At 34.3% G+C, this 26,710-nt stretch overlaps 1 protein-coding gene across 6 annotated transcripts in view; it reads right to left on the bottom strand.

Moving 5' to 3' along the window:
* The window catches only part of LOC106868291 (voltage-dependent calcium channel subunit alpha-2/delta-2), a 207,694-nt gene that overhangs the window by 122,598 nt on the left and 58,386 nt on the right, over positions 1-26,710 (bottom strand). For 4 of the 6 annotated variants that reach the window (XM_052969102.1, XM_052969096.1, XM_052969095.1 and 1 more), the window contains exons 4-6: positions 25,654-25,713; positions 24,403-24,538; positions 12,139-12,177 (exon numbers count right to left, since the gene is read on the bottom strand). In XM_052969102.1, the coding sequence (XP_052825062.1) occupies positions 12,139-12,177; positions 24,403-24,538; positions 25,654-25,713 (235 nt within the window). The remainder of the gene's footprint in view (positions 1-12,138; positions 12,178-24,402; positions 24,539-25,653; positions 25,714-26,710) is intronic. The other 2 variants (XM_052969103.1, XM_052969104.1) reach the window with 1 other exon arrangement.

Below are 26,710 nucleotides of genomic sequence, written 5' to 3' on the forward strand. Positions count from 1 at the left end.
CCTGTCTTGAACTCCTCTGTGATTGCCTGGAGGACTATGGTAAATAATAGGGGGCTGAGGACGGAACCTTGGTGGACCCCTACCTCTACCCGGAATTCATTGCTGTACTCATTTCCAACCCTCACCTTACTGGCCGCATCTCTGTACATGGCTCGCACAGCTCTCACTAGCCATTCTTCTATCCCAAGTTTCCTCATTGACCACCAGATAAGGGATCGGGGGACCCTGTCAAAGGCTTTCTCCATGTCAACGAAAGCCAGGTACAGAGGTTTATCCTTGGCTAGGTATTTCTCTTGCAACTGTCTCACTAGTAGAAATTGAGAAACCTGAGTTTTATATCCGTAAAAAGTAGTTCTCTTAGACAGAAAGATAAACTATTACTAAGTAATGTGAGTTATTAGAGTACTTTGTACTCTTTAGATTCTGAACCAGAATACATTACCCTAAAGCTTCTAGCATCATCAAGCTAAGCCAGAATGTAAATCTAGAAGAGACTTGAAATATAATATGGTTTCTGAAGAAAAACAATTCCCTAGGAATTTATGCTGAATATAATGAAGTGGAAATATATCACTTAGACGCACTCACACCAGCTTTCAAATATACTAAATGTCATTGATCCACAAAGTCTCAATAATTTTAAAACACAAACTTAAAAACAAAAGTCATTGCCTTTCATATATTTTAGTGCAATGGAAGTGGCACAGTGCCCATACCTTTTACTAGTTCTTGTAGGCTGTAAGGTCAATGTGGCTGATGATCAGTATCAATTTCTGCAGGTTTGATATAGGTAAGGAAAATAGGAGTAAGAAGAGAGATGAGACAAAGTAAGGATGAGAATAGAACAGCTACAGAGAATCTTTATTACTGATTTTCACAGGGAAGATACTTGCCAGTTTTACTCTAGGAAAAATACTGAGATTCTACAAAAGTCAATCACTGTAAATGTGGCCATTTCCATATGTCAATTACAAGAGAAGTGTAATGAGCCTAAAAGTCACTGTTTACTTAATTCAAAGAAACATTTAACAAGCTTAGTCACAGAAAGCTACAATATATATACTCATACAACTTGGTTGCACTTGTAATATTCTAAGCATCTTTTGCATAACATGTAATTTACAAATCAGTTTAATGGTTGCAAGCAGCAGCATTATGCAGTAATTTGTTGCAGAGTCAAGGCAATTGTATTTTTTTCTACAATCTTCTTTGAGCATATTCTTTTCACAATTGTTCACTTCCACAAGTAAAATTAGATGTATTCTATTCTGGTAAAGAATATACATCTTTGTTAGCAATCAAGTACAAAATAGCAACAACTACTATTGAGAGCATTACAAGATTGATACCACCATCCTCAACATAGAATTCCTGGATAGGGATATTGCTTTTTCTTTTCCTTATAGTACACATAGAACTATGCGCTTGTAGAGAGGACAACTGAGATCATTTCAAAAAATTCAAAAATTAACATCTATGAGATTATGATGTGAATAATGGAAAACCTAAAAGATCAAACCTATTTTTGTCTGACTGCTAATATGTTCTTTAATTAAATTAACATATATTTACTCTAATGCTCAATTTTATCTGAATTCATATGTATGTTGTCTTATGTTCTCCTGTGCAAGTTATACATATCAGTGAATATTTTGGAATTTTTCTACATGTGAGCCTACTTTTTTTCCAATTTGAAGAAGTCCTGAAAATGCTAGCACAAGACACACAACTACAAGCGAATGAAATGACATTTGCATAGGTTATGAACTTCTCAACAATGTGACCAATATGCAACTTCATAAACCAGGTAGATAATACTCAGAGCCTCAACACAAATAAAAAGAAGGGAACCTGAAGAAATGAGATTTAATATGTTCATATTTTTCAAACACAAACAAATGCATGTGCATTATTGCAAAATAGCCATCATTAAATACACATGCATACTTACAAGCATTCATATATGCTTGTTTATATGTTCAGGTGTTTTCCTATTAAAACATTAAGTTAATGTTATACTTCTTAAGCTTTGTCCCTCCAGTTGTGTTGGTTTCATTCTTCAGTGTGTTTACCATATACATATATATATATACATACATACACACACACACACACACACTCTCAGATACATATATACATGCATACACACAGAGACAGACAGACATATATATATATATTTTAATTTATGTATATATTAATATTATCTTGGTTGAAAAACTTCGATAATGCAAATATGTTAATAGTTACCAGGGTAGCAAAAATCACACAAGAACTGGGATATCATACTCGGTTAATGGGTAGAAATTTCATGTTAAAGTAATGTATTTTGAGTAGATATAAAGAATAATGATAAATGGAGCAAAACGCATATAATCAATAAGTTCCTTTAATTCCTACATATGTTTCAAAAATTATGTGCACTCTACTCCAAAGAAGTGAGAGATGCTGGTGTATACACATAAATTAATCGTCAGGGAACCATATTACAAATGTAAGACTTGCGTTAAATGCTAAGGTTGTGTATGAGTAATAACACTATATAGCTAAGTTAAATGACCGTTAGAAACAAGAACGCTAGTTTCCAGGGAGCTGTTTAGGGAGAGAGGCTATGAACGCTATACTAAGAGTTTAAATTAAAAGAAGACAAAATGAACCACAGAAAAATCTAAAAGTTAATAATGATAATAAAGGAGAAATTGAGAGAATCCAATGAATTCTTTATATACTACTCATTGTGTAAATGAATGTATATAATGAAGGAAAATTAAAGATGGATTCTAAATATAATTAATTAACCATAATATTGTATTATTGTATCATATTAAGTTACGGTAATTAATCTAAATAAATGGCAATACAAGGTACAAAACTATGAAGTGATGAAATAATAAGAATAAACATGCTTACGATAACAAAATCGATAGTATGTACGTAAATATACAAGTATACTTAAAACTCTACGAATATAACTTTTCGGGAATAAACTTGCTGAACCAACTAGAGAAGGAGAAAGAGTGTAAACAACTGGCATTGGAATTAAATATACTTGTTATTTAAGATAATATTATAATGTTATTATTCTAGTTGTTGTTATTATTATAAATGTAAAAGATTTATTATTATCATTATTATTATTGTTATTGTCTAAAGTTAAATAAAAATAAATACAAAGTTGGGTGATTGTTCATACCACAATTAAGAAGTGGCTGTCAACTAGTGAGTACATTGGTAGGTAAAAAAAATAATAATAACTAAAATTAGTAAAAAGGATGAAATTAATGAAACGAGCTGAAGGTGTGCTTTCTCCAATGCTGGCATCTGTATGCTCTCTGTGTTATCTGGTTATGGGTTTCTTTTAATTTCTGTCTCCCAAATCCACTCACAAGGCTTTGGTCGGCCCAAGGCTATAGCAGGAGACACTTGCCCAAGGTGCCATGCAGTGGGACTGAACCTGGAACCAGTGGTTGGGAAGCAAGCTTCTTACCACACAGCCACTCATATATATATATATATACACACACACACATATATATATATATACATGTATATACATATATATCTGACTGACCACACCAACAAAGTGAACTTTACATATATATATATATACACACACACATACACACACAACACGCATATATTTTCAGTATATGTAATGAGGCAGTATATAATTAAATTAGTCAGCTATGTATCATACTTAATGTATACACACAGTCAATAGGCCAGTTAGTGCACACACTTAACCATATTCATATTCATATACCAACACTTAGCCATATTCATGCTCTTCATTGAAGTTACAATTTCACATATTAATTTCTTATTGCAACAATAAATAATTTATCTTGATAAATATCAACACACATATACAATTAACGCACACTCACTGATCTCAGAAACCCTTTCTAGTTCGCTGATTTATAACCACATACGTACATTACCGCTCAACCTTCTAGCATCTCTCCCCTCCTCTACTTAACATAATCCTTTCCTTCCTGCACACATCACACTGACCACCACACTGCACTGCTGCAAATAGTATGTATATTTTATCTTGTACATCAGCCTGCTCCAAGCTGACTGATAGTTCAAATACACATGCCCCACATGCTATTATTATTATGGTCTTCTTCACATCATACCACTTAGCATCCCCCTTCCTAACACATTTTCACACCACCCACTCCTATATAATTTCCTCTAACTCTAGAAATTTACATATCTATCTTTTGCCATGATTGTTAATGTCTATTTATCTATCCTCATATTATGACCTAGTTTCCTCTGCCTCTCTTCTTTAAAACTTTCTCCTACACCTCACACAAGTAATAGACCAAAGCCTTCTACTAAGGCTCTATTTCATTCTCCCTTTGATGAGGGAATAGACCACCACTATAATTAATGTCAGCTGCTGATTGTTTGCAGGGAAATGTACCATCTTCACATCTATTCTTGAAACAGCTGTAAGAGACAACCTGCACACCTTTTTTTCCTTCCTTATGATCTATACTCATGTAACAACACAACATTCAGGTTTATATAAATGCTATAAACTAACCTGATACCAGTTGTTTGCCTGTTTATACTTTTATTCTATATGATATACACATATATCTATACACACATACACACACACACATGCAGACATACAACCACATAATAATGCCATGTGTTTGAGTATATAAACTATTCACACACACATATGCAGACACAAATGAATACACACACATACACATGGTTGGACAAACACGCACGCATACACATATGTATTTATTCATATGTAAATATTTATATTTGCATGCATGTACGCATTCATACCAGGGAAAGTATTACTCATACAGGAAGCCTAATGAGGATACAGTATGCATCCATAAGAGCTCAACTCATCCCCTTACTGTAATTAGAAACCTGGTTCCAGGTATTAGTAAATGCCTATATAATCTCTCAGCCAGAGCAGATTTACTAAGAAGCTTCCATATGTGGACAACACCCAAACACTCTCTCCTCACACCAAAAGGATTAGGAGAAGGAAAATGATATAGTATAACCCCGCCTTTTAATCTAGAAGTTTCTACCAATGTAGCCAGGGGCTTCCTGTTGTTAATTAAGAAATAATTCCCCAGAAGCCATAAGTATTACAAACTCTTCAACCCCCATAATGTCAAGGTGAGCAACTCCTGCTCAGACAACATCGCATCTAACATTGCATGCATCAACAAATGTAAAAATGCACCCACACCACCTTCAACCCCAACCTACAACTCCCAAAACCCTCAACCTGCAACTGCCAAGCCCCCTCACCATGTGCCCTCGAGAAGGATCTTGTCTCTCAAGGGCCTTATTATACAGAGCCACCCTTACACCATCTGATGGTATTACTAAGCACTACACGGGTATGACAGCTAATGACTTCAAGGGAAAATACTCCCAGCATATGCACTTGTTCAGATCCAGAGTCAGAAAGAACTCTACCTTCCAATCTTGTTTTCTTTGGTGACTCCATGATCTCTGAGATGAAATACTCAGCATCAAGTGGGTTACTGTCGACAGAGCTCCACCATATTCACCCAGCACCCCCAACTGTCAGCTCTGCCTCAGCAAAAAACTGCATATCCTCCAACAACCTGCAGTATCCATCAACAATACAATTTCTCATATTGCTGTCACCTGCAGGCAAATTTCAGGCCTCTGACAATTGACAATTCAGATATACCACCTTAGCACCAGCTGCTTCTCTGCACCACCTGCATCAAGGTCACTGCTACCAGCCAACCCCATGATCAGGACCACCATTTACCAACCCCCAATACATACCAGTCCCCAAAGCCTGCTTTGCACTCGTTCACACGCATGCATATGTGCATGCACACTGGTATGCATACACAAGTGTATGTGTATGCATGCATGTGTGCAGACATGCATGCCCATGTACAGATGCACACACTTGCATCAATATACACATGCACACAAAACTATATAAGCATGTCTACACACCCACATATAGAACTATATACTTGCACGTGCTGCCCCTTCCTACTTACCCCCCACCAACAACCTAACAGATTTCTAATTGCCACATGGTCTATTTCCTGTCCTCCACATGGTCAATATCCTGTTTGCCATGCAGTATTTTCCAGCTAACTGTTATCCATATACCAACATCAAACTACAACACTGCGTGACCTTCCTTGACCAATTGCAGCCCACCTTACGGTAATAACAATCAACTTCTGTCATTCAGATTTAGAATGGCTGATGACTAGCATCACACTTGAGGCTCAAGAGTACAAATGAATTTGAATCAGACTGTTTTGATCCATATATATATGTATATATATATGAATTCTAAAGTTAAAAATAATAGCATGTAAATATTGAGTTAAAAACCCTTTTGCACAGAAAACATCAACACATTCATACATACACCCACACGCATATGTATATATACATTATTTATTTTAACAGTATTTTTCTTTTCTTTGATATATGTAAATAAATATGAAGAGATATCAATTCGTTAACGAATTTTTCTTGATTTTTTTTTTACTCTAAACTGATATTTCACCTTATACCAGGTGGATCATAAAAAACAAGCTTCTGGGTTTATAATCCATGGAATATATTGGAATAACAAATACTATTTGTAAGCTAGATATAATGTATGTCCATTTAATGAGTACCTAAAAAGCTTGTGACAGAATCATTATTTTGTGTGGTTGCTATGAAGTCATGAGACAGTATTCACTAGCATGTATTTATGTTTTTGTATACTGTAAATCTAATGTGATGCAAGATGAACTTATTTTGCAGCATCTCACAGTCATTACTGTCTTGTGACAATTGTAAACAAGTATCTTTTTCTTGTTCTTCATTGCAACTGACACATTACTGCTACAACTTCTATGTGTTGTCATAAAAATGTTTATTCTTGTACCAACAACTGATAAAGAATTAAAATAATATATAGTGCATAATTAATGTTTTTCTATCTATCTTATAGCATCTTGAGTACAATAAATTAAATGGAGCATATATTTAAAACTGACTAGCTAAGATGGTTTTAAAAGAACTGACTCTCAGAGAAATGCCCTTAATGAGTCTAAGTTGAATTTGTGATGCAGATAAGAACTATGCTGCCATTTGGAGACAGCCAGCTAACAGATACCTAGCCTTAATAAAGAAAAAAATTAACATATATGAAGAAATACTGCACTATTTGCAAAATTCAATCTAAACTAATTTAGATAAACTTTGATTAATTTACTATTTGCACACATAAAATTATTCACATAAAAACCTGAGCAATGCATATTTTGAATGATAGAACAGAAAAAAAAATTCTTTATTAGATAAATTAGACAAGTTACAACTAACAAATGATGTAAGAAAATAAACATGACTACAAATACTATGTGTATGTTAATGTGTGAATTTTAACAGATCTGGTTAATAAATTTGATACTGACACCACCCACTTACTTCCAGTAGAGCAAGTCAAGAAGGCTTCCAGGATTGTAGATTCTGATGACTCAGTGTATTTTTTAAAGATTTTAAATATGCATAACAATTGGACAGTACACAAGAAGTGAAAGTAGAAAAGTTTTTCTTGTCTATGCTGTCATAAATTGTTGTGGTAATTTGTCAATTTAAGACAATTTGTGTAAAGTGTCATGGCTTTATATTAATTTTCAGTTATATAAACTGAGTCGTCCAATATTCATAGTAAAATGTGTCTCCAGATGTCTATTTAGAGTTATGTAGGATGACAGAACATGTGTGTAAAGTAAGCTAGCTTGAAAATTCATATTAAGTCTTTTGAGACTTGTGCAGATATCTGCAACATAGACAACATTTCGAAGTTCATAATTGCTATGGGATCAAGGGAATATGTACACCACATTACTTAATTTAATATTAGTATTCAAATTACAGTTAGAGATGTGACAAAGTGCATAACGAATTGCTTTAGTTTGTTTCAACAATATATAACAGACTGGTGCTGCCGTTGCTGTTTAGCCCCAGGTCAACCTGATTAAGTAGACTCATGATCAAAGGCATTCCAGCTATGACACCCAACATCTTTTTAAGATCAGTCACTCATGACATTATCTAAGGTGTCCTTCCTACTTATAAGATGCTAGGGTGTGATTTGAGAAAGATTAGGCCATTACTTATAGCAGGCTGATTTAAGTAGTTGCTGGTGTTGTTTAGCTTCAGATCAGACCTGGTAGAGGTAACCTATGATTAAAATCATTCCAACATCAACTATTTCAACATTTTAGGGGTATTTTCACTACATTATCAGTGTTGTTCCCATTTTAAGGCAGTAGGGTGTGGTTCAAGAGAATTTGGTTGCTATTTCTAACATGTCAAGTGACGTTTCCCAGCCTCCTTCACTGGTGTTAACTAACAGTGCATGAAGCATTGTCTTAGGGGTGCTTTTATCACATTAATAATCTATTTTTCTAATTGGAATAATTATCAAAACCATCACTACTACTTTAACATCCACTTTCTATTCTATTGAAAATTGAATGGTCCTGAAATACATTGCCATACTATTGTGGTCATTATCCTCTTATCTACAACCTCATTCTAACATTTTGAGATATTATCTCATCACTTTTTCTACATCTTCTTTTGACATTATCAGAAAATTTTACTCAGTACTCAATGTCCATATATATATATATATATATATATATATATATAGGCAGCAATATCAAAGGGAGGATCATTAGGAAGATAGTTTTTGTATGTGGCAGATGTTCAGGAGCAATAAACACTGAGAATGTGCAGAAAACAACTTCTGCCACATTCCAGGCAGAAAAACTAGATGTAGTTGATAGCTTCCGCTATCTGGGTGACCAAGTTAGTAGTGGGTGAGTGTGCGCTGAAAGTGTAGCTGCTAGAATAAGAATAGCCTGGGCAAAGTTCAGAGAGCTCTTACTTTTGCTGGTGACAAAGGGCCTTTCCCTCAGAGTAAAAGGCTGACTGTATGATGCATGTGTACGAACAGCCATGCTACATGGCAGTGAAACATGGGCCGTGACTGCTGAGGACATGCGTAAGCTTGCAAGGAATGAAGCCAGTATGCTCCGATGGATGTGTAATGTCAGTGTGCATACTCGACAGAGTGTAAGTACCTTGAGAGAAAAGTTAGACCTAAGAAGCATCAGTTGTAGTGTGCAAGAGAGACAATAGCGCTGGTATGGACATGTGGCAAGAATGGATGAGGATAGCTGTGTGAAAAAGTGCCACACCCTAGCAGTTGAGGGAACCTGTGGAAGAGGTAGACACAAGAAGATCTGGGATGAGGTGGTGAAGCACGAACTTCGAACATTAGGCCTCACCAAGGCAATGACTTGTGACCGAGACCTTTGGAAATATGTTGTGAGTGAGAAGACCCAGCAAGCCAAGTGAGACCATAATCCGAGGCCTCTGCCAGGAGTGTAGCCAGCCCACTTATGTGTACCTTTCCTTCATTGGACACTAAGAAACTCCGCTTGCGAAGACCTGTTGAAGCAAGTGAAATCAAAATCGAACCAAATTCAACTGGCACCCATGCCAACCTCTCTTTCACTGGACACTAAACTCGGCTTGCGAAGACCTGTTGGGGCAAGTGAAAGTGAAATTGTGATGGCACCTGTACCAGTGGAATGCTAAGAGCACTGTCCAAGCGTGATTAGGAGAAGGAAAATGATATAGTATAACCCCGCCTTTTAATCTAGAAGTTTCTACCAATGTAGCCAGGGGCTTCCTGTTGTTAATTAAGAAATAATTCCCCAGAAGCCATAAGTATTACAAACTCTTCAACCCCCATAATGTCAAGGTGAGCAACTCCTGCTCAGACAACATCGCATCTAACATTGCATGCATCAACAAATGTAAAAATGCACCCACACCACCTTCAACCCCAACCTACAACTCCCAAAACCCTCAACCTGCAACTGCCAAGCCCCCTCATATAACATAACACTTCATACATAAGCTTCATATAGGCTACATATTGTATGAGAAAAACTTTTTATTGCTAACAATTTTAGCTTTCATGGAGTATACAGTATTGAGATCATATCCTTCTATTCCTGAATACTGAACAAGGCTTTTTGCCAGATGTCGCAGAGATTTTCTATTTGTTGTTACTAATTAATAATTTAGTGTCTGCTGTTGACATTTTAGGCCAATTCTCTGATTTTAAACATATCTACAGCACATTTTATAGATTATGCAAGGAAAATCAGATCATAAACATACAAAAGTTTTGAAGTTCATCAGCTCCTGAACTTCTGCATCAGTGTTTCAAAAACTATGGTATAGGAGAGATTAAGTAAAGAAGCCCTAGTGAACATCTGCCTACATTTTATGTTCTTTGAAATTGCTGCCAATACTGATGTAATAGAACTTGTTTTAATACCTTAAAAGGTCTGTCATGAGCAAGTCATTTACATTTTTTTTTAGTAATTACACTACATAGCTCAAGATCCAACTAACGACCTTTCCAAAGTGCACTGTGTGTTTGAGTTCTATAGATAAATTAAAATCATAGATTTCTGAGGATTTGGTGCAGGCTATAAGTGCTGCTAGTTTTGTTTTCTTTTTTTAATTTAGGTTCTGCAATGATACTACTGATAATTGTTAATCAAATCTCACTTGGATCAACTCATTTTTGAGTAAAGTACATGTGGTTGGAATATACTAAACTCTGCTTATCGAAAGAATGATTTTTTCATAATTACAAAAGAAACTCTGGCATAAAGATAAGACTATAACAATCTTTGACTAAAATCTATTTGCATACTCATGTATATAGAAAGGGAAGAGAAGAAAGTAGTTGTTGAAAAAAAACTAAGAACAAGTGTTTTCAGCATCCCTCATCATTCTATTGTTACAAATCTTCTCAGTTTTAGTTCATTTTGTCTCCTGAACTATTTTAAAACTATATCAATGGTTGTATTCATGATTTTTTGGTAATATTTTCAGTACTCTTTTCAATCCTAATATTATAGATGTATAATAATTACACATGTGTGTAGTTTCAACCTTAATGGTGTGTATGTGTTCAAAATCTGTACAGAATTATATATGTGTGAGTAGAATACCACTGATCTACTAAATAATACAAATAAACTAAACTTAATAAAGGAAATGTGTGCATGCACATGCATGAATACACACAAATGTATATATTTGTATATATCTTCCACATGTAACAAAGAATTATACTAACTGTTCCAGGCTCCCTCATATTGGTATCTATCCAATATTGATAATAAACAATATTATTTTTCAAAATCACTAATACTTGTATTTTTTTTTTCTGAGATGTATTTCATAGTGATGACTATTTTCTTGAAATATCTTCTGAACCTGAGACAATCAACAACACATTCAAGATGTGGAAATAGCCCAAAATGAAGACATTACTAACACCTATTCTTGCACACTCAAATTCAGTTGGTTGTGTAACAATTGCTGAAAATCATGATGAGATAAAATTTAAACAATATGGACAAGATTAACATTTTTAAGACATGCAAATGAATTTAGATTTCTTTTCTTTTTGACATACTAATGCTAAAATGAAAAGCAGTTTGAAAGTGGAGGATTTGTAATAGTACAAACAGTAATTTAAAACATTTCCTGAAAGAAAATTGAATTCGAATCTTGTAAAAATATGCTACTTTTATTAAGAGATGCAGTTTACAAATTTAGATTAACAGAGTGTAGCAAATATAGGTGTTCCGTTCAATTGCCAGTTGACATATCAAATCATGGTAGTCTTGAAGTAATTCATATATTCTAAATAACATATACTATACTTCAGTATTAGTTTGGTTTATTTACTCTCTAATACCAAAGAGTTTATCTAGATATGTATTAGATTAGCAATATAAATCACAAAGAATATTTTAAAATTAACAGTTAAATACTATGATTAAGGAGTAACTATTACAATGAAACAATCTACAGTCATTACAAAATTCTATAACACCAGTACATACTACTTAAGTTTATTTGATTTTAACTATTTTAAAAGCCTTCTATTTGATCTCTCTAAAAATCCCTGAAATCACTTCCCAGCATTGTGGAAAAACTTCCACAGAGTTTCAAATTAGCAGAGGTTTTGCCTCCACTTACCGTCAGTAGGCTTCAAGCCTGGTGTAGGTAAGAAATAACCTGAAAGAAATAATTTACACTCCCACTACAATATACATGTTATGGATAACAGTAGCATTCTTGATAGTTATAAACATACAGTCCTTTAGATTTACATCAAACTGAAAAAATATAGCTCCAGAACTCAAACATATAAAATATATTCATATTAGTGGTAGAATATTTTTCAAAAGTTTTTCACAAGTATTACCAACCAAATTCTGTCCTTCATTCACTGAAAAGATTTTTTATATAATTTTCATATTAATTTACATTGATTATCAGAAAAAACGAAAATAGGTTAAAATCATTAGATTGTTTTGCCTTCCTGTAATTTTGCTTACAATAGCATTCGCACAATATTTTAAAATTACTGTAACCTGTTAATTGCTTCAAGCAGTAGTTTAAGTACTGCAATATATAAACCAAGCCACTAATATTGTCTTTCCAGTTATAGAAATCTTTTTAGGCTGATACAAACACACACTTACACACATACTTACACAAAGTAAACATTAATTTGTCACACAACAAAAATATACAATGCCATCCATGGCCAGAAATCAGCAGATAAAATCATAAGAAAACAAAATGTAGTACAAGACCAAATAGTGGTGAGAAGTGATGAAATTAAGGAGGAAAAGGAATATATCTACATGTGACAGTAAATATATACCCAAATATGAATGCTGAAATTTTGTGCAGAGTAAAAAGCTCAATGGATGGTATTTACCTTGATTAAAGATGTGTCTAACCCTTTGATACCAACCAATCTGTGGCATAAATTTCCAGTTTTAAAGTGATCTAAACTAAAACCATTCGTCAAAATTTCATGTTAATTTATGTTCATGTTAATTTATATTAATAATTTCAAAGTTATTTTAGTAAATCCTGCATTATTTAAAAAATTAATTGAAAGCAATGCAGTGTATTTCTACAAAAATAGGATAACAAAAGAGTTAAAGCACAGTTGGAAATCCTGCATGCCAATCCCTTCAATGGTATTACCCTATCTGCACTTGTCTACACAAGTGAGATATGGGCTACTCCATAAAGAAAACAAAAAGAAAGAATGACTATCTACAAACAGAAGGTCATGGAGCATATCCAGAAAAGACAACCTGAAAATGGAGTAGAGTAAATGAGGTGACTGTTGAATACCAAAAGCACAAGTTTTGATGGGTTGGACATGTTGCAAGGATCACAAACCTGTACAGAGATCAGAATAAATCATTCCGAACACCATGAAGATGATGAGAAGACGACAGCCAAAACATTTGGGCCAAATGGAAGGTGAGGGTACAATCAAGGAAAGAAATAGAAACACATTGTAACCAGCAATGTATTAAGACATGTACATGTAAGTGAGTGTATCTGTGTGATTGTTTACTGATTATGCTCAGCTATGGCTACAGATGGCAACACCATCATTTACAGCTCAGCTACAGGCAGTAATGGCACTATTTGGAGCTAAGCTGTGACTGGTAATGTTTGTTGACATTTCCTGTCAACTAATCATCTACTCGTTCTGTGCTATTGAATTACTCTGGAATAAAACATTCCATACTTGAAAAACTGATTCGGGTTGATGACAGGAAAAGCATCTGGCTGCAAAAATCCTGCCTCAAACCCTTCCCCCATCTAAGCCATGCTACTATAGGAAGTAGATGTTTATCAAATGATTAAATTTTAAATATCTAGATATATATATATATAAATTTGTAGAATAAGATATGGATTCTGAAAATCATGTGGCTATCACAGAAAACTCCTCTAATGGATTCAGCTAATAGTCCACATAGTAATCCAATACAGAGAAGTGTAATGCAGAGTGTCCATGTAGCTAAAATCTAGAAGATCCAATCAAATGAAATTACTAGAGTTGAATCATTGGTGTAACCATGATGTCCTGGAGATCTGATGAGCTAGCTTTCTTTATCTGCATAGAATTGTGAATATATGATTGTATTGTATACTGCATAGCATGCATATTGATGCAATTTATTCAATACTGAAATTATTACTATATGAAGAAGACTGTAAAGTGGCTGTAATCCCAAAGATGTCAAGTGGTTAAATAAATATATTCATCTCTCATATCTCCTGACATTTTATGGTTCATATATATAACAAACACATGCACACTATATCAAAATATAGGTATATATCTATATATGCAATCATATAGTACATATATATTCACACATACACACTCTGATATGCATGTATAAATGTGTGTATATATATATACATGTACAGAAGCTGGGTACAGGCAAAATCAGCTGTAGTGTGGAAAAAGAAGACAAAATGAAGACACTACTGGTACATATATATAAGATGGCAGTGGGATGAAGAAGAGTCAAACGATTCAAGTGGAAATAATTTTTGAAAGGCAAAACAGGGAAGAAGTGATGAAATCTAATTTCATGATATTGAAACTCATGGAAAAGTTGACACGGGCCTGCAAAAACTGGTGAAATACTATGCTAGACTAAGTCACAGCCAACTATGTATCTATGCTCATATGCATATATACTGGTAGAGGCAATTGGAGTTGCACAGATGCCAAATATGTAGAAACTTACTTTTTTGTTAAATTTACGTTCATGTGCTTGAGAAGTGAAATTGTAATTGTGGCCATTGCTGGTATCAAGTAAATGGCACCTGTGAAATTGTAATCATGGCTGTTGTTGGTAGCATGAAATGATCTTTCAATGTTGGGCCTCACGAAGGTGAGGGATGAGGTGGTGAAGCATGGCGATAACAAGTGACTGAGACCTTGGTGATATGCTATGCTTGAGAAGACTTGTCAAGCCAAGTGAAACCATAGTTGTAGCTATTGCCAGTGTCATGTAAATGGCACCTGTGAAATCGTAGACATGGCCATTACCGGTACTGTGTAAATGGCACCCATGCTTGTGGCATGTAAACAGCACCCATTACACTCTCAAAGTGGTTGGCATGAAGAAGGGCATCCAGCCATAGAAACCATGTCAAATGAGACTGGTGCAGCTCTCTGGCTTACCAGTTCCAGTCAAACCGTCTAACCCATGCCAGCATGGAAAGTGGACATCAAATGAAGAATATCATACAAGCTTTAGAAATTCAATTTCAGAGGTGTATCCACATACAAGATGTGCATATAAAACATAAAATCACCATCATCATACTTTATCATCATCCAACCCATGCCAGCATGAAAAACAGATGTCAAAGGATGATAATGATAAGAGATTGATGATGGTTTTATATATTATATATACATATGATATTATCAATTATATATACATATATATACAACTCTGAAGTTGAATTTTTAAAGCTTGTATGATATATGAATATTTTGAGACTGGATTTATAGTTAATTTTAATTGTATGACATAAATAAGCACTATTTTCATTTTTTTTAAAACTTCATATATTTATATATACAGCAAAATTATAAAACAGAAGCAACTCTAATGGAAACGTGCTTTAGTCAACAAAACTCTTGGGTAGACTACATTTGTTCTGCAGTTTAGTGCTCCAACGAAAAAATGTTTCCTTGCACATGCAAGCAGGCAACACAGAGCTGACCATGAGAGAAGCAGGAACTTGTCAATTCATCTCCAGTAACACAAGGGACCGTTCTAAAGATTTTTTGATGATCATAGGAGATGGCAAAATTACTGGAAGCAAAGTGCTTCAACTGAACAGGTATATCAGCTGGAATTAATGTATACACTAAAACCATCATCCTTAGCAAAACTGTTTGCCAAGGTGATTTCAAACACATGAAGCATTAGTTTTGATAGCTAATCTTCTATCATTAGCATCCAAATTTCATAGCAACATAACAGGTAATTCCACTTTCAGCTGCATGTGATCAGCATGGCACCAACAACTTTTGATGTCACTATCACAGCACACCAACTGCAGCAGATGCAGGTATTGTTCTAAAGAGACAACAAATCCACTTCTTTTGCTCAGGCATTATTCTGAGTTGCACCAAAATGCCTGGGCCAAACTTTGTAAAGATTCATTCAGAAATGGTGACACTATTTCAAGACAAACTTTTGTGCTTATTACATAAAACACACACACACACACACATCAGCTGTTTGCTCAGTTCTAGAAAGATCAGAATAATTTGATTCCTTCAATAATTTCACTTTCACCTTAAATGTTAACTGTGCACATGAGAGGATGGAAAAGTTGTCAACAGACATTGGGAAAATAGAGAAAGAAGCAAACAATAAAGACTACAGGAAGGAGTGAGAGGGAGAGAGGAGGGGAGATGGAATTGTAAAAGTAGTATAGAGAACAGAAGAAAAAGGAAACAGTACACATCTTGACACAGTCCTAAGATAATGTTGAATCACCCTGTGTTCCCACTTTAGTTCTGATGCAATAACATGTCCTCCAATAAAATGATTGCATTATGTTGATGTAGCAAATAGGCACTCCATACAGCATTGACAATCTTTCATAAAGATTCCATGTCAAAAAGCCTTCTTGAAGTTGATCACAAGCAGCTACTGGAACTCTCAATTCAGCTCAACAATGTTGCATAACATGGTGATTTGTTCACTGCATGACCTTCCACTCATCAACTGCTTTGATCCATATTAAGTTGCAAAGATGTCCCAATTCATTAGTCAAATTGCAACCAAGATAAAACAGTCTTATGCTCTAGACAAGAGCATTACACTTGGAAGGTTGGCATTATCTTGAGTGGGCATACAACAAGAGCACTAATTGGAGAGAGACCAGTAAATGATCAGATCAGCACAGCAAGTTTCAACACCTAATGCTAAGGTAATAGTTGAGCAGATCTGTGCCCTAAATGCAGCAAAGGAAAATAAGGCAGCATTCTGTAACCAATTGCAGGATATAGCTGATCTCATTTCTGGTAACATCAGAAATGAGATCAGCTACTTGTGCATTAGTACAAGGCAGCAGTTATCCTTGCAAGAAGTCTACTACCAATCATGGGAAAGATGCTGGCAAAATCTAGGGATTGGAAGGATTCATTTGAATCTAAGGAAGAAGTAGGCAATAAAGTCTATGTGACCCTACAGAATGGGGGTTCTCAAACAAGCAGGAACATTGACCAGAGTGAAGAATTTTCAAGATTCAGAGAGAGAAAGAAGTGAGGGATAGTGGACCTATTTCCAACAGATCCTCATGTGAAGTGTCAATAGGATACTTAGAGGAAGAAGAGGCAACATCAGAGAATAACGGATCTTTGAAGTCTCATGGAACCTTATCAACATGAAGAGAAAATAAAAAACCAAAAGGGACCAAACAAAGGATGTATGCACATATATATTTATATATATATTTATGTATGTCTGTGTGTATATACTATATATCTATTTATTCATTTTACATCTTGGTTTTGCTTGCTAGTAAGAGTGCATGAGCTGGGCAAATATATTTTATCAAGGAATTGTTTTAAAACCCAATACTCTAATTGTTGCTAATTTTTACCTACTTTTTAAAGTAAGGAATTATTCTATTAATTTTTGAAATTGCAGAGCTAGAGGAGAATTTTTTGACAGGGGAATGTCAATAAATGTCACCATCCTTTTTATCTTTTACCTCAACACTTTCATACAAATCACAAAATATTGTTTCATACAAACACACATTGTATGTATGTATGTTTATATGTATGCATGCATGTATGTATGTATGTATGTATGTATGTATACACACTGTGTACTTCTATACAGCATTTGTCAACCAATTTTCCTCACATGGCATTGGTCAGCCAGAGATTACAGTAGAAGGTACTTTCTCAAGGTGCCACACAATGAAATAAAACTCAAGACCATGTATTTAGAAAGCAAACTTCACACCAATACAACCATGCTTGCACCTAAGGAGAAATTGTGTATATATAGGAGCATGAACCATTGTGTGTATAAGTACATTTGGTGACATGACAACGTGTGTTTATGTGTGGTCAGAAGAAGGTATGTTGGAATGTAGAGCAATAGGAGGAAGGTTTATATTTGTGTCTATTTTAGTGTGTACATTTCAAAATTATGTTATGTTATGTTTGTGAGAGTATTATAAATACAAGAATGTAAGCTCTCTATTTCTGGAAGGAGGGAGGGAGTAAGTGAGCAAGCATATGTATGTATGCATGTATGTATGTATATATTATATAGACAGACAGGCATGCAGATATACATATACATGTGACAAATAGATAGAAAGACACAAACAGAAAGATAGATATACATATACATGTGACAGAGACAGACAGATATACATGAGACAAAATGATAGACAGAGAAACAGATAGATAGACAGACAGACAGAAATATGTGAGTACACAGGTGCAAAAGAAGGTGGAGAAAATAGTACTTAAATACTAAAGACAGAGTAAAATAGCGTTTTATTGAAGCTGAAAAGGCTTCACAAACTGCTACTCAGAGTTTCACATAACTGATCATCAGAGAGTTGTGAGTACTCTGAACAATATAATGGCATATAAGTGTTTATAAAACAAGGTAGGTATAATTATTTAGTAACTGAAATAAACATCTCAAACTGATTGGACAGCATGTTATTACTTATCAAAATAACAATCTGTTAAATGAAGACAATTGACTATTGATGGAAAGTAAATATAAGAAGTAAACATTGAAAAGTGAGTTGAAATTGAATTAAAGCTGATTAAGATAAATCACCTACATACATGAAAATGGTTATAATAGCTACAGTTGGTTTTAGAAGAAACCCTAAGTGAAACCTTAGGATGTAACCCTAAGTGTAAGCTTATAAATCTGATTAAGACCAAAATAGGTATTATTAGTTAAAATCTTACTTAGAGCGACAAATGTTATAGAGTTCCTCTTATGTTATTAATTGGTTTAAGGGTATTAATGATAAACAGAACTGTAGATTTACTCAGATATTGTGGATTTTTATGAGTCTATGACAAGAGTAAAAGCCTGGTATTTTGCTAAGCCATATGTGTCTATCAGTGACTCAGACATTGATATCATCTTGCATACCAAGAAATCATTACTGCTTTTAATGGCACTACTTGGTCTGATTATCAGTTAAGTGAATGTGAATATGTTATATATGTATGCATGAGTGAGTACTATAGATATATGAATGTGCTATATATATATGTAAATAAGTTGGCTCAGTATGTGCTGTATGTGATGTTATGTATGAAATATATATGTGTGTGTGTGTGTACATGCATATGTATCAATGTGAGTGGAGGTTAGACTCAGAGATCTATATTTTTTGTAGACACATCTTTCTCAGAAAAAGAGGATCAGACAGACCAGTTTAAGCGTTTTCATCACTTTATCGGAGACTGGGTACTCACTTCTCAAGTATAGAGAAAACAGTAGATTTTTACCCATCTATTTACAGTGTACACAAACTTGATAGAGTTGAACTGATCTGCATCAATTTGTATAAACAGTAAATTACATTAAGTGGTAAAAAATGCTGAAATTAATCCAACTGATTTTTCTTTTCTGCCCTCAGAACAAATGCTCTTTTTTACCATACCTTCCAATTATTGACATATCAACATTTTATATTTGTTAACCAGAAGAAAAAAGTGCAGTAACTTAGTGACATTAGCCCTATATCTTTGCCTTTTCTATTGCTACAGCAATGTTTTTTTTTTACTTTACATGCAATACTAACCCCAATTAAATCTATTTTTTGCACGTGTCACCCAACAACTCCTACAATACATAATTGAATACTGAAGCTTTCCCTATCTGTGACTTGAAGTATAGTTTGGTGTAGAATCTTTGCAAACTTTTACATGTTATAAAAACTGAGTCCCTTCTCAGACCTGTCCTCTGCTGAATATTCTTCCTTATTTATCTCTTCAAATCTTTTACCAACCTCCATTTCTCTATGCACAAAGACTACCACCAGCTTCCACCAACCCACAATTAGTAGATTCAGAAAATCCCCAAGACTATTCATTCAATGTAAAATAATACAATGTATGTTACTACTTCACCCAGTTTGCTCTCTTAGACATTGCTTCTAAATTCAGTCATTGAGACTGAAATCAGTCTTGCAGTCTGTACAACCTTGAAAATTTTAAGAAATAACTAGTTAAACAATTAAATGTTAAGGCAAAATTAATGCCTAATGACATGCCAAAAATGGTTAACTAAGTATATTCTGAGAGCTCTTGAATAAATTTAGTTTCTATGGTCACACATTAATTGAATTTTATAGCTAAATATGAGTTTTTGTGTTTTTGTTTATAACTATTCCATAAAATGAATATATGGAAAATATATAAATACATCCAATACATTGAAAACATTAAATTCATGTACAAATGGGATAATTATTAATTAGCCTTTTTTTATATGAAGTATTTAAGAGTATAAAGGCTTCACATTATGAAATATAATGATGAACAGAAATATATTGACTCTGTTTTTTTATATGAATTATTCAAATTATGACTCATAACTAATTTCGAAGACAATACAGCAACCCTGTGCATAAAAATTCTATATCATAGCGTACTTCTGAGTAATGTACAAGCATTGTAATTTATATTCAAAATAATAAAAAAGAAAATAATACTTCATCGTCATTATCGCTTAATGTCTGCCTTCCATGCTGGCATGGGTTGGATGGTTTGGCTGGAACTGGCCAGGCAGGAGCCTGCACCAGACTTCTGTGTGTGTTTTGGCAGGGCTTTTACGACTGGATGCCCTTCCTAGCACCAACCAACCCAGCAGAGTAAACTGAGTGCTTTTTTCATGGCACAAACACAGGTGAGGTCAGTTTTGGCATGTTTTTTACAGCTGGATGCCCTTCCAAATGCCAACCACTTTACAGTGAGGACTGGATGCTTTTTAAGTGGCACCAGTACTGGCAGGGTCACCAATTAACTTGCAAGACAAAGATCATTTGAGAGAGGAGGGAGCATTGGAAGAGGTGATTTTGTGTCATATACTGAAAGGTTATAGTGAGAGAGAGAAACAGAGACAGAAACAGGTGTCTGGCTGTAGGAGAGCAGCATGGTTACCCAGCCATGGAGAGAGAAGGAGACAGCAGGAATACAAGAGAGAGCAGGAGAGAGGTGGTGGCAAAATGCCAGGCATTCTAACAAAGGACAGGGATCAGAATATAAATGGGATGATTGAGTAAGAGAATAGAGAAATAGATGGTGGCAAATGCAAGGGCATAACTTTGAGGTACGGAGGTCACAGGATAAGTGGCAGGGCATTGCCAAAGAAGCATGAGAAGAGAGTAAGGGAAGAGAATGCAGTGAGTGGTGAAAACCTGGATATATAGAGGGGTGGAGGTGGGACTACTGGATAGCAATGATACAGTGAACAGGGCTGTGAGGACAGGATTGGGGAGTGAGACATAAGCATAGGGCATGAAAGAGATGTGAAGAAGAGAAGAGATGTAGTTTGGTTTGTTGGGGTAGGGTGTGTGAAAAGCTTTCTGGTTACATGTGGATGGAACATACAGTGCTTCTAGAATTCAGTTCCACTAATGTGGGCAGGTCTTCTCAAGAACCTCTTATCGCCAGACATCCTGATCCATTGTCATTTCTTCCAAGAGGCCCAGCATCCTGAGATTGATCCTACCACTTCATCCCATGTTTTCCTGAGTCTCCCTCTTCCACAGGTACCCTCAACTTTCAGTGAGTGGCACTTCTTTATATAGTTGTCTTCATTCATATGCATCACATGTCCAAACCAATGTAGTCTTCTCTCTTGCATGTTGCATTTGATTCCTCTTATCCCCAACTTTTCTCTCAATATATTTGCTCTTTGTCATACATGCACATCCAATGCAGCATACTGCCTTCATTTCTCTCCAGTCTATGCATGTCTTCTACATTCAGAGCCCATGTCTCACTACCATGGAGTATAGCCATTTGCACACAAGTATCATGCAGTCTGCCTTAGACTCCTTTTGTTGCCAACAGAGGTAAATAGCTCTCTAAACTTCTTCCAACCTATTCTTATTCTAGAAACAATATTTTCAGAGCATCCTCCACCATTGTTAATTTGGATACAGAGACTATCTACAACCTCAAGAGAGCTTCCTGGGCATTGAGAGAATCTAAGTCCCATGCGCTCTTAGTGCTTATTGTTCCTGCGCAACTGCCACATATGAAGACAACTTCATTTGTTAATCTATCTATGATTCTATTGCACCTCTTATATATCCAAAGCTTACACTGGGTGCTGTGAATGGAATTTCTTTCAACTCTTTTCCTACATATTGAGCAAGGTCATTTACCTGATGGAAAGAGAGTCTTGTCTTCTATCTTGTGAACAACAACTTTGGTCTTTACTAGGTTAACTTTCAGGCCTTTTGATTCCAGGTTATGCTTCCATAACTGGAATTTCTTCTCCAATTCTGCTACAGATTCTGCGAGAAGAGCGAGGTCATCAGCATAAAGTAGCTCCCAAGGGCATCCAGTTTTGAATTCCTCTGTTATGGCCTGGAGGACTATAATGAATAAGAGTGGGCTGAGAACTGAGCCTTGATGGATCCTTACCTGTACACAATTCATCACTGTATTCATGGATGACTCTCACCTTACTGACAGCACCACAGTACATGGCTTGTACAGCTACAACAAGCCACTCCTCTACTCCTAGCTTCCTTAGAGACCACCATATAATGAATCAGGGGACTCTGTCGAAAGCTTTCTCCAGGTAGACAAAAACTAAGTACAATGGCTTACTTTTGGCCAAATGCTTTTTCTGCAGCTGTCTCACAAGGAAGATGGCATCTGTGTTACTCTTCCCAGGTACAAAACAAAACTGCATCTCATCTAGTTTAATTCTATTCCTAATCAATTGAGCTATAACCCTCTCAGTAACTGTATAATACTACTACACCAGTCATTGTGGATGGCGCTTTCCTGAATAACCTGATTAACTCAACGGGTGACTAGGCTGTATCCTATACCACTGGATATTTTAATCATCTCAGCACTGATACTTGATGGGCTTCCCAGTGATTCCAAGGGACTTCCCTTGACTTCATATCCTTAATTCTTTTTTGCTTTTTCCTTCTTCACTGTATGAAAGTTACAAGTTTTAGCATGATGTTATTTCCAATAATCATTTAGGAAAAAGCAAAGAATAAACCTACTGCACTTCTCATCTTTTCAGAATGCTTTGCTAACTTCCTTTTATTTCCTTTTTCTACACAAACATTCTGAGTTTTAGAAGGCCTAATTTTATGGCAGTAAGTCTAACACACCACCAAGTTTAATATCACTACCAGATCTTTGTATACCTTTAATAGAATTCACTCTGTTGCAAAAACATCTTTCTGCTAACATTTTTCTTACAGATAATTACTTATAGATATTCAAGTTAATCACTAGCTGTATCAATACTACTCATCTTTCAGGGTCTGAAAACATTATGGACACTGCCACTTCTCTCCTGAGCAATTTACAACAAAAAGTTACCTTTTTCAAAATAAATATGAAAACAAATTCATTTGAGCCATATAAAGACTACAGAAAAGTTCTGGTGTATCTCAAGATACTTAAAGGATTGGTTGTTCTGTGAGCCTCATAACCATGTTAAAATGTGTTCTGATGCCTCCAACAATAGATTGTGAATAAGTATTGTACCTGAATGTGTATGGATATGTGCATGCAAGTGTGAATGAGTGTGTGTGTGTTTTAAGCACATAAAATAATGGGAAACTGTCACTGAGTCAAGTCATTGAATTCAGAGTAATTACAAATTATAGTCACTTCACTAATGTCATTAATCCTCCTAAAGTGTGAATGTTACAAATTTTCCCTATACATATTCTCAGGCTGTATGCCTATGTGTAAAAACAGTTCAGTTTCAAGACAGGTTGATTACAATTCAGTAAGGTTGGTAGTATTTCTTGAATTATATTTCTCAAATGAATAGTAAATAAATTATACAACTTAATCTTAATGTTCTGTTAATGAAATTCACTTCTTGATTTCATCTAAATTTTGGTAATGGCTTCCCAGACAAAAGAAAAAAAATCAAAAACTTTTTATCTCAAATTAGATTTTAAGAAAAATTTTGAAATGAAAATATTCCTTTCAGCAGTCATAATAATTGTTATGATATATAGTTGAAATAATTATAACCACTGCATCAACAACATACACTTGATACACAAAACAAAATGATCACAAATTATCGATTAAGTTGTGGAGACCAAATTCTATCATGCAAAGAACATGAATTTTCAAAAATAAAATATTGAAAGACTTACCCCCTTTATAAATTTCTACGGGAATATGGACACTAGAAGCTGACAGATTCACAGGTTGTTGAAAGCGTGGATGGTACTCTAAAAGAAGATCATCATCTGCTAAGGATGTTGAATCAAAGTAAGTTATATTTCCAATCTGAAAAATGTTGATAAAAAATGAAAAATATTAAAATACATTATATGATAATTTAAGTAAGTAAAACACATAGATAATTTAGTCAAATATTACTTCTTTACCAAAATGTATAAAATTATGCTCTAGTTGCTTCATGGAAGCAAAATTCCTTACTAGCAGGCTTGTAGTTATAAATGTGCAGGTAGTCTTCAAAGAATTTTTTGTTTGTTTCTTTTTTTTGTTTTTGTTTTTGGTAAGTACTGAATATTAATATTGCAAACCTTTTGAATGTGATGAAATACATTATGATAGATGCTATTTAAAATTATATTGTATGCAATTGCGATTCAGTTGAAACTTCAGGTGAACAGAATTGAACTATACGAGTGATCCTTGATGTATAATTTAAGAATAGAAGACAGTCTGTAACTGATTAATTTGTATTATTCTTTTATTCTTTTACTTGCTTCATTCATTTGACTGTGGACATGCAAGAGCACCACCTTAAAGGAATTTTTAGTAAAAAAAAAATCAACCTCTTTGTAAGCCTAGTACTTATTCTATCAGTCTCTTTTACCAAACCACTAAATTACGAGGACATAAACACACCAACATAGGTGGGAGGTCAAATACAGGCACAAATACACACACACATAAATATATACATATATTTAAGATGAGCTTCTTTCAGCTTCCATCTACCAAATCCACTCACAAGGCTTTGGTCAGCCCAAAGCAATAGTAGAAGACACTTGCCCAAGTTTCTTATCACACTGCTATGCCAGATCTGTTCAGGCAATATTTTTTTAAACATGATATGAAACAGAAAGATTTAGAAGCTCAAAAATAGTCAAAACATAAAAGAGCATTTCCCTGCACAATGTCCAACTCAGTATAAGTAGCTTATGAGAAATACTTATGATGCTGAAATAAGCCATATTCAATACTTAATATTAGTTGATATTGTACTGATCTGTTTAAGAGTTTCAAGTAATAATTGCATGAAAAACAGTAAGAAAATATGTAAAATACACTCGTTCTGTGCCATGACAGATTAAAAACAGAAGAATGTTAAATGATCATTTGGATTGAAAAGCTTGGTTATTAAACAAGAGAGTCATACTAAATTAAATTACCTTTAAATCAGGTTTCCATGCATAATTTGCTGCAACAGCTTCAGCAATATTTACAGAATTCTAAAATAAAAAAAACAAATCAGCAGAAAAATATGAAACACTTAAACAAAAATATAATATATATTGTTGATGTTATAGGAATTAATAAACTTTCAGGAGAACATGAAATAATTATTTTTGAAATGGAATCTGAAAGCACATACAAAGCTATAAATAATAGCATGTATATATTGTCATATGTACAAGAGATGTGGGTTTGGGTCCCAATGGTAGCCTTCAAGTTTTTCTACCCAAAAAAGATTTTCAAACCAATATTTATTTATATAGCTCTATATGCACTTCAAGATCCAATTCCAAAAAAGAATTATATTTTTATTTAGTATGACAGTAACTATGAGTTATCCTAAGTAATTAGTTTATGTAAATATGAGTTACCTAAAACCATTTTAAATAGCAATGAGTTATTTACAGTTTAAAGTTATTCAAATTGTCAATATTGCTAAGAGATTTGTTTTGTTTTCATTTCTTTTCTTTAGCACAAATTAACACTTCAACCATTACTTGCTGCTGAATCTATCCAACATTGAAAAGCCCCATACTATGGCTTCTTATTCCTTTATCTGAGATAGTAGTTCTTTTGACTTAATATAGAGAATCAGATTGACAAGATCAACTTTTTTTAACTAAGTCACTTTTCAAAAATATTGTATCCATTTCATTATGTTCATACTAATTTATGATAGCATTTCCACTCTTGTCAAGAGCATTGAAGTTTTTTCTAGATAGTTTCATAGTTTGTTCTATCATCTCTACACTCCAGCTCATTTGCACAGAAAATTGTTTTACATGCGTTTGTATTCTCTATTCACCTGCTACGAATATTTTATTTTTGTGGATATATATAAATATATATATACATATATACATACATATATATATATATATATATATACATATATACATACATATATATACATACATATACATATATACATACATATATACATACATATATATAGACATACATATATACATACATATATATAGACATATATAT

Source organism: Octopus bimaculoides, chromosome 1 (genome assembly GCF_001194135.2).
Source record: "Octopus bimaculoides isolate UCB-OBI-ISO-001 chromosome 1, ASM119413v2, whole genome shotgun sequence".
Classification (NCBI taxonomy): domain Eukaryota; kingdom Metazoa; phylum Mollusca; class Cephalopoda; order Octopoda; family Octopodidae; genus Octopus; species Octopus bimaculoides.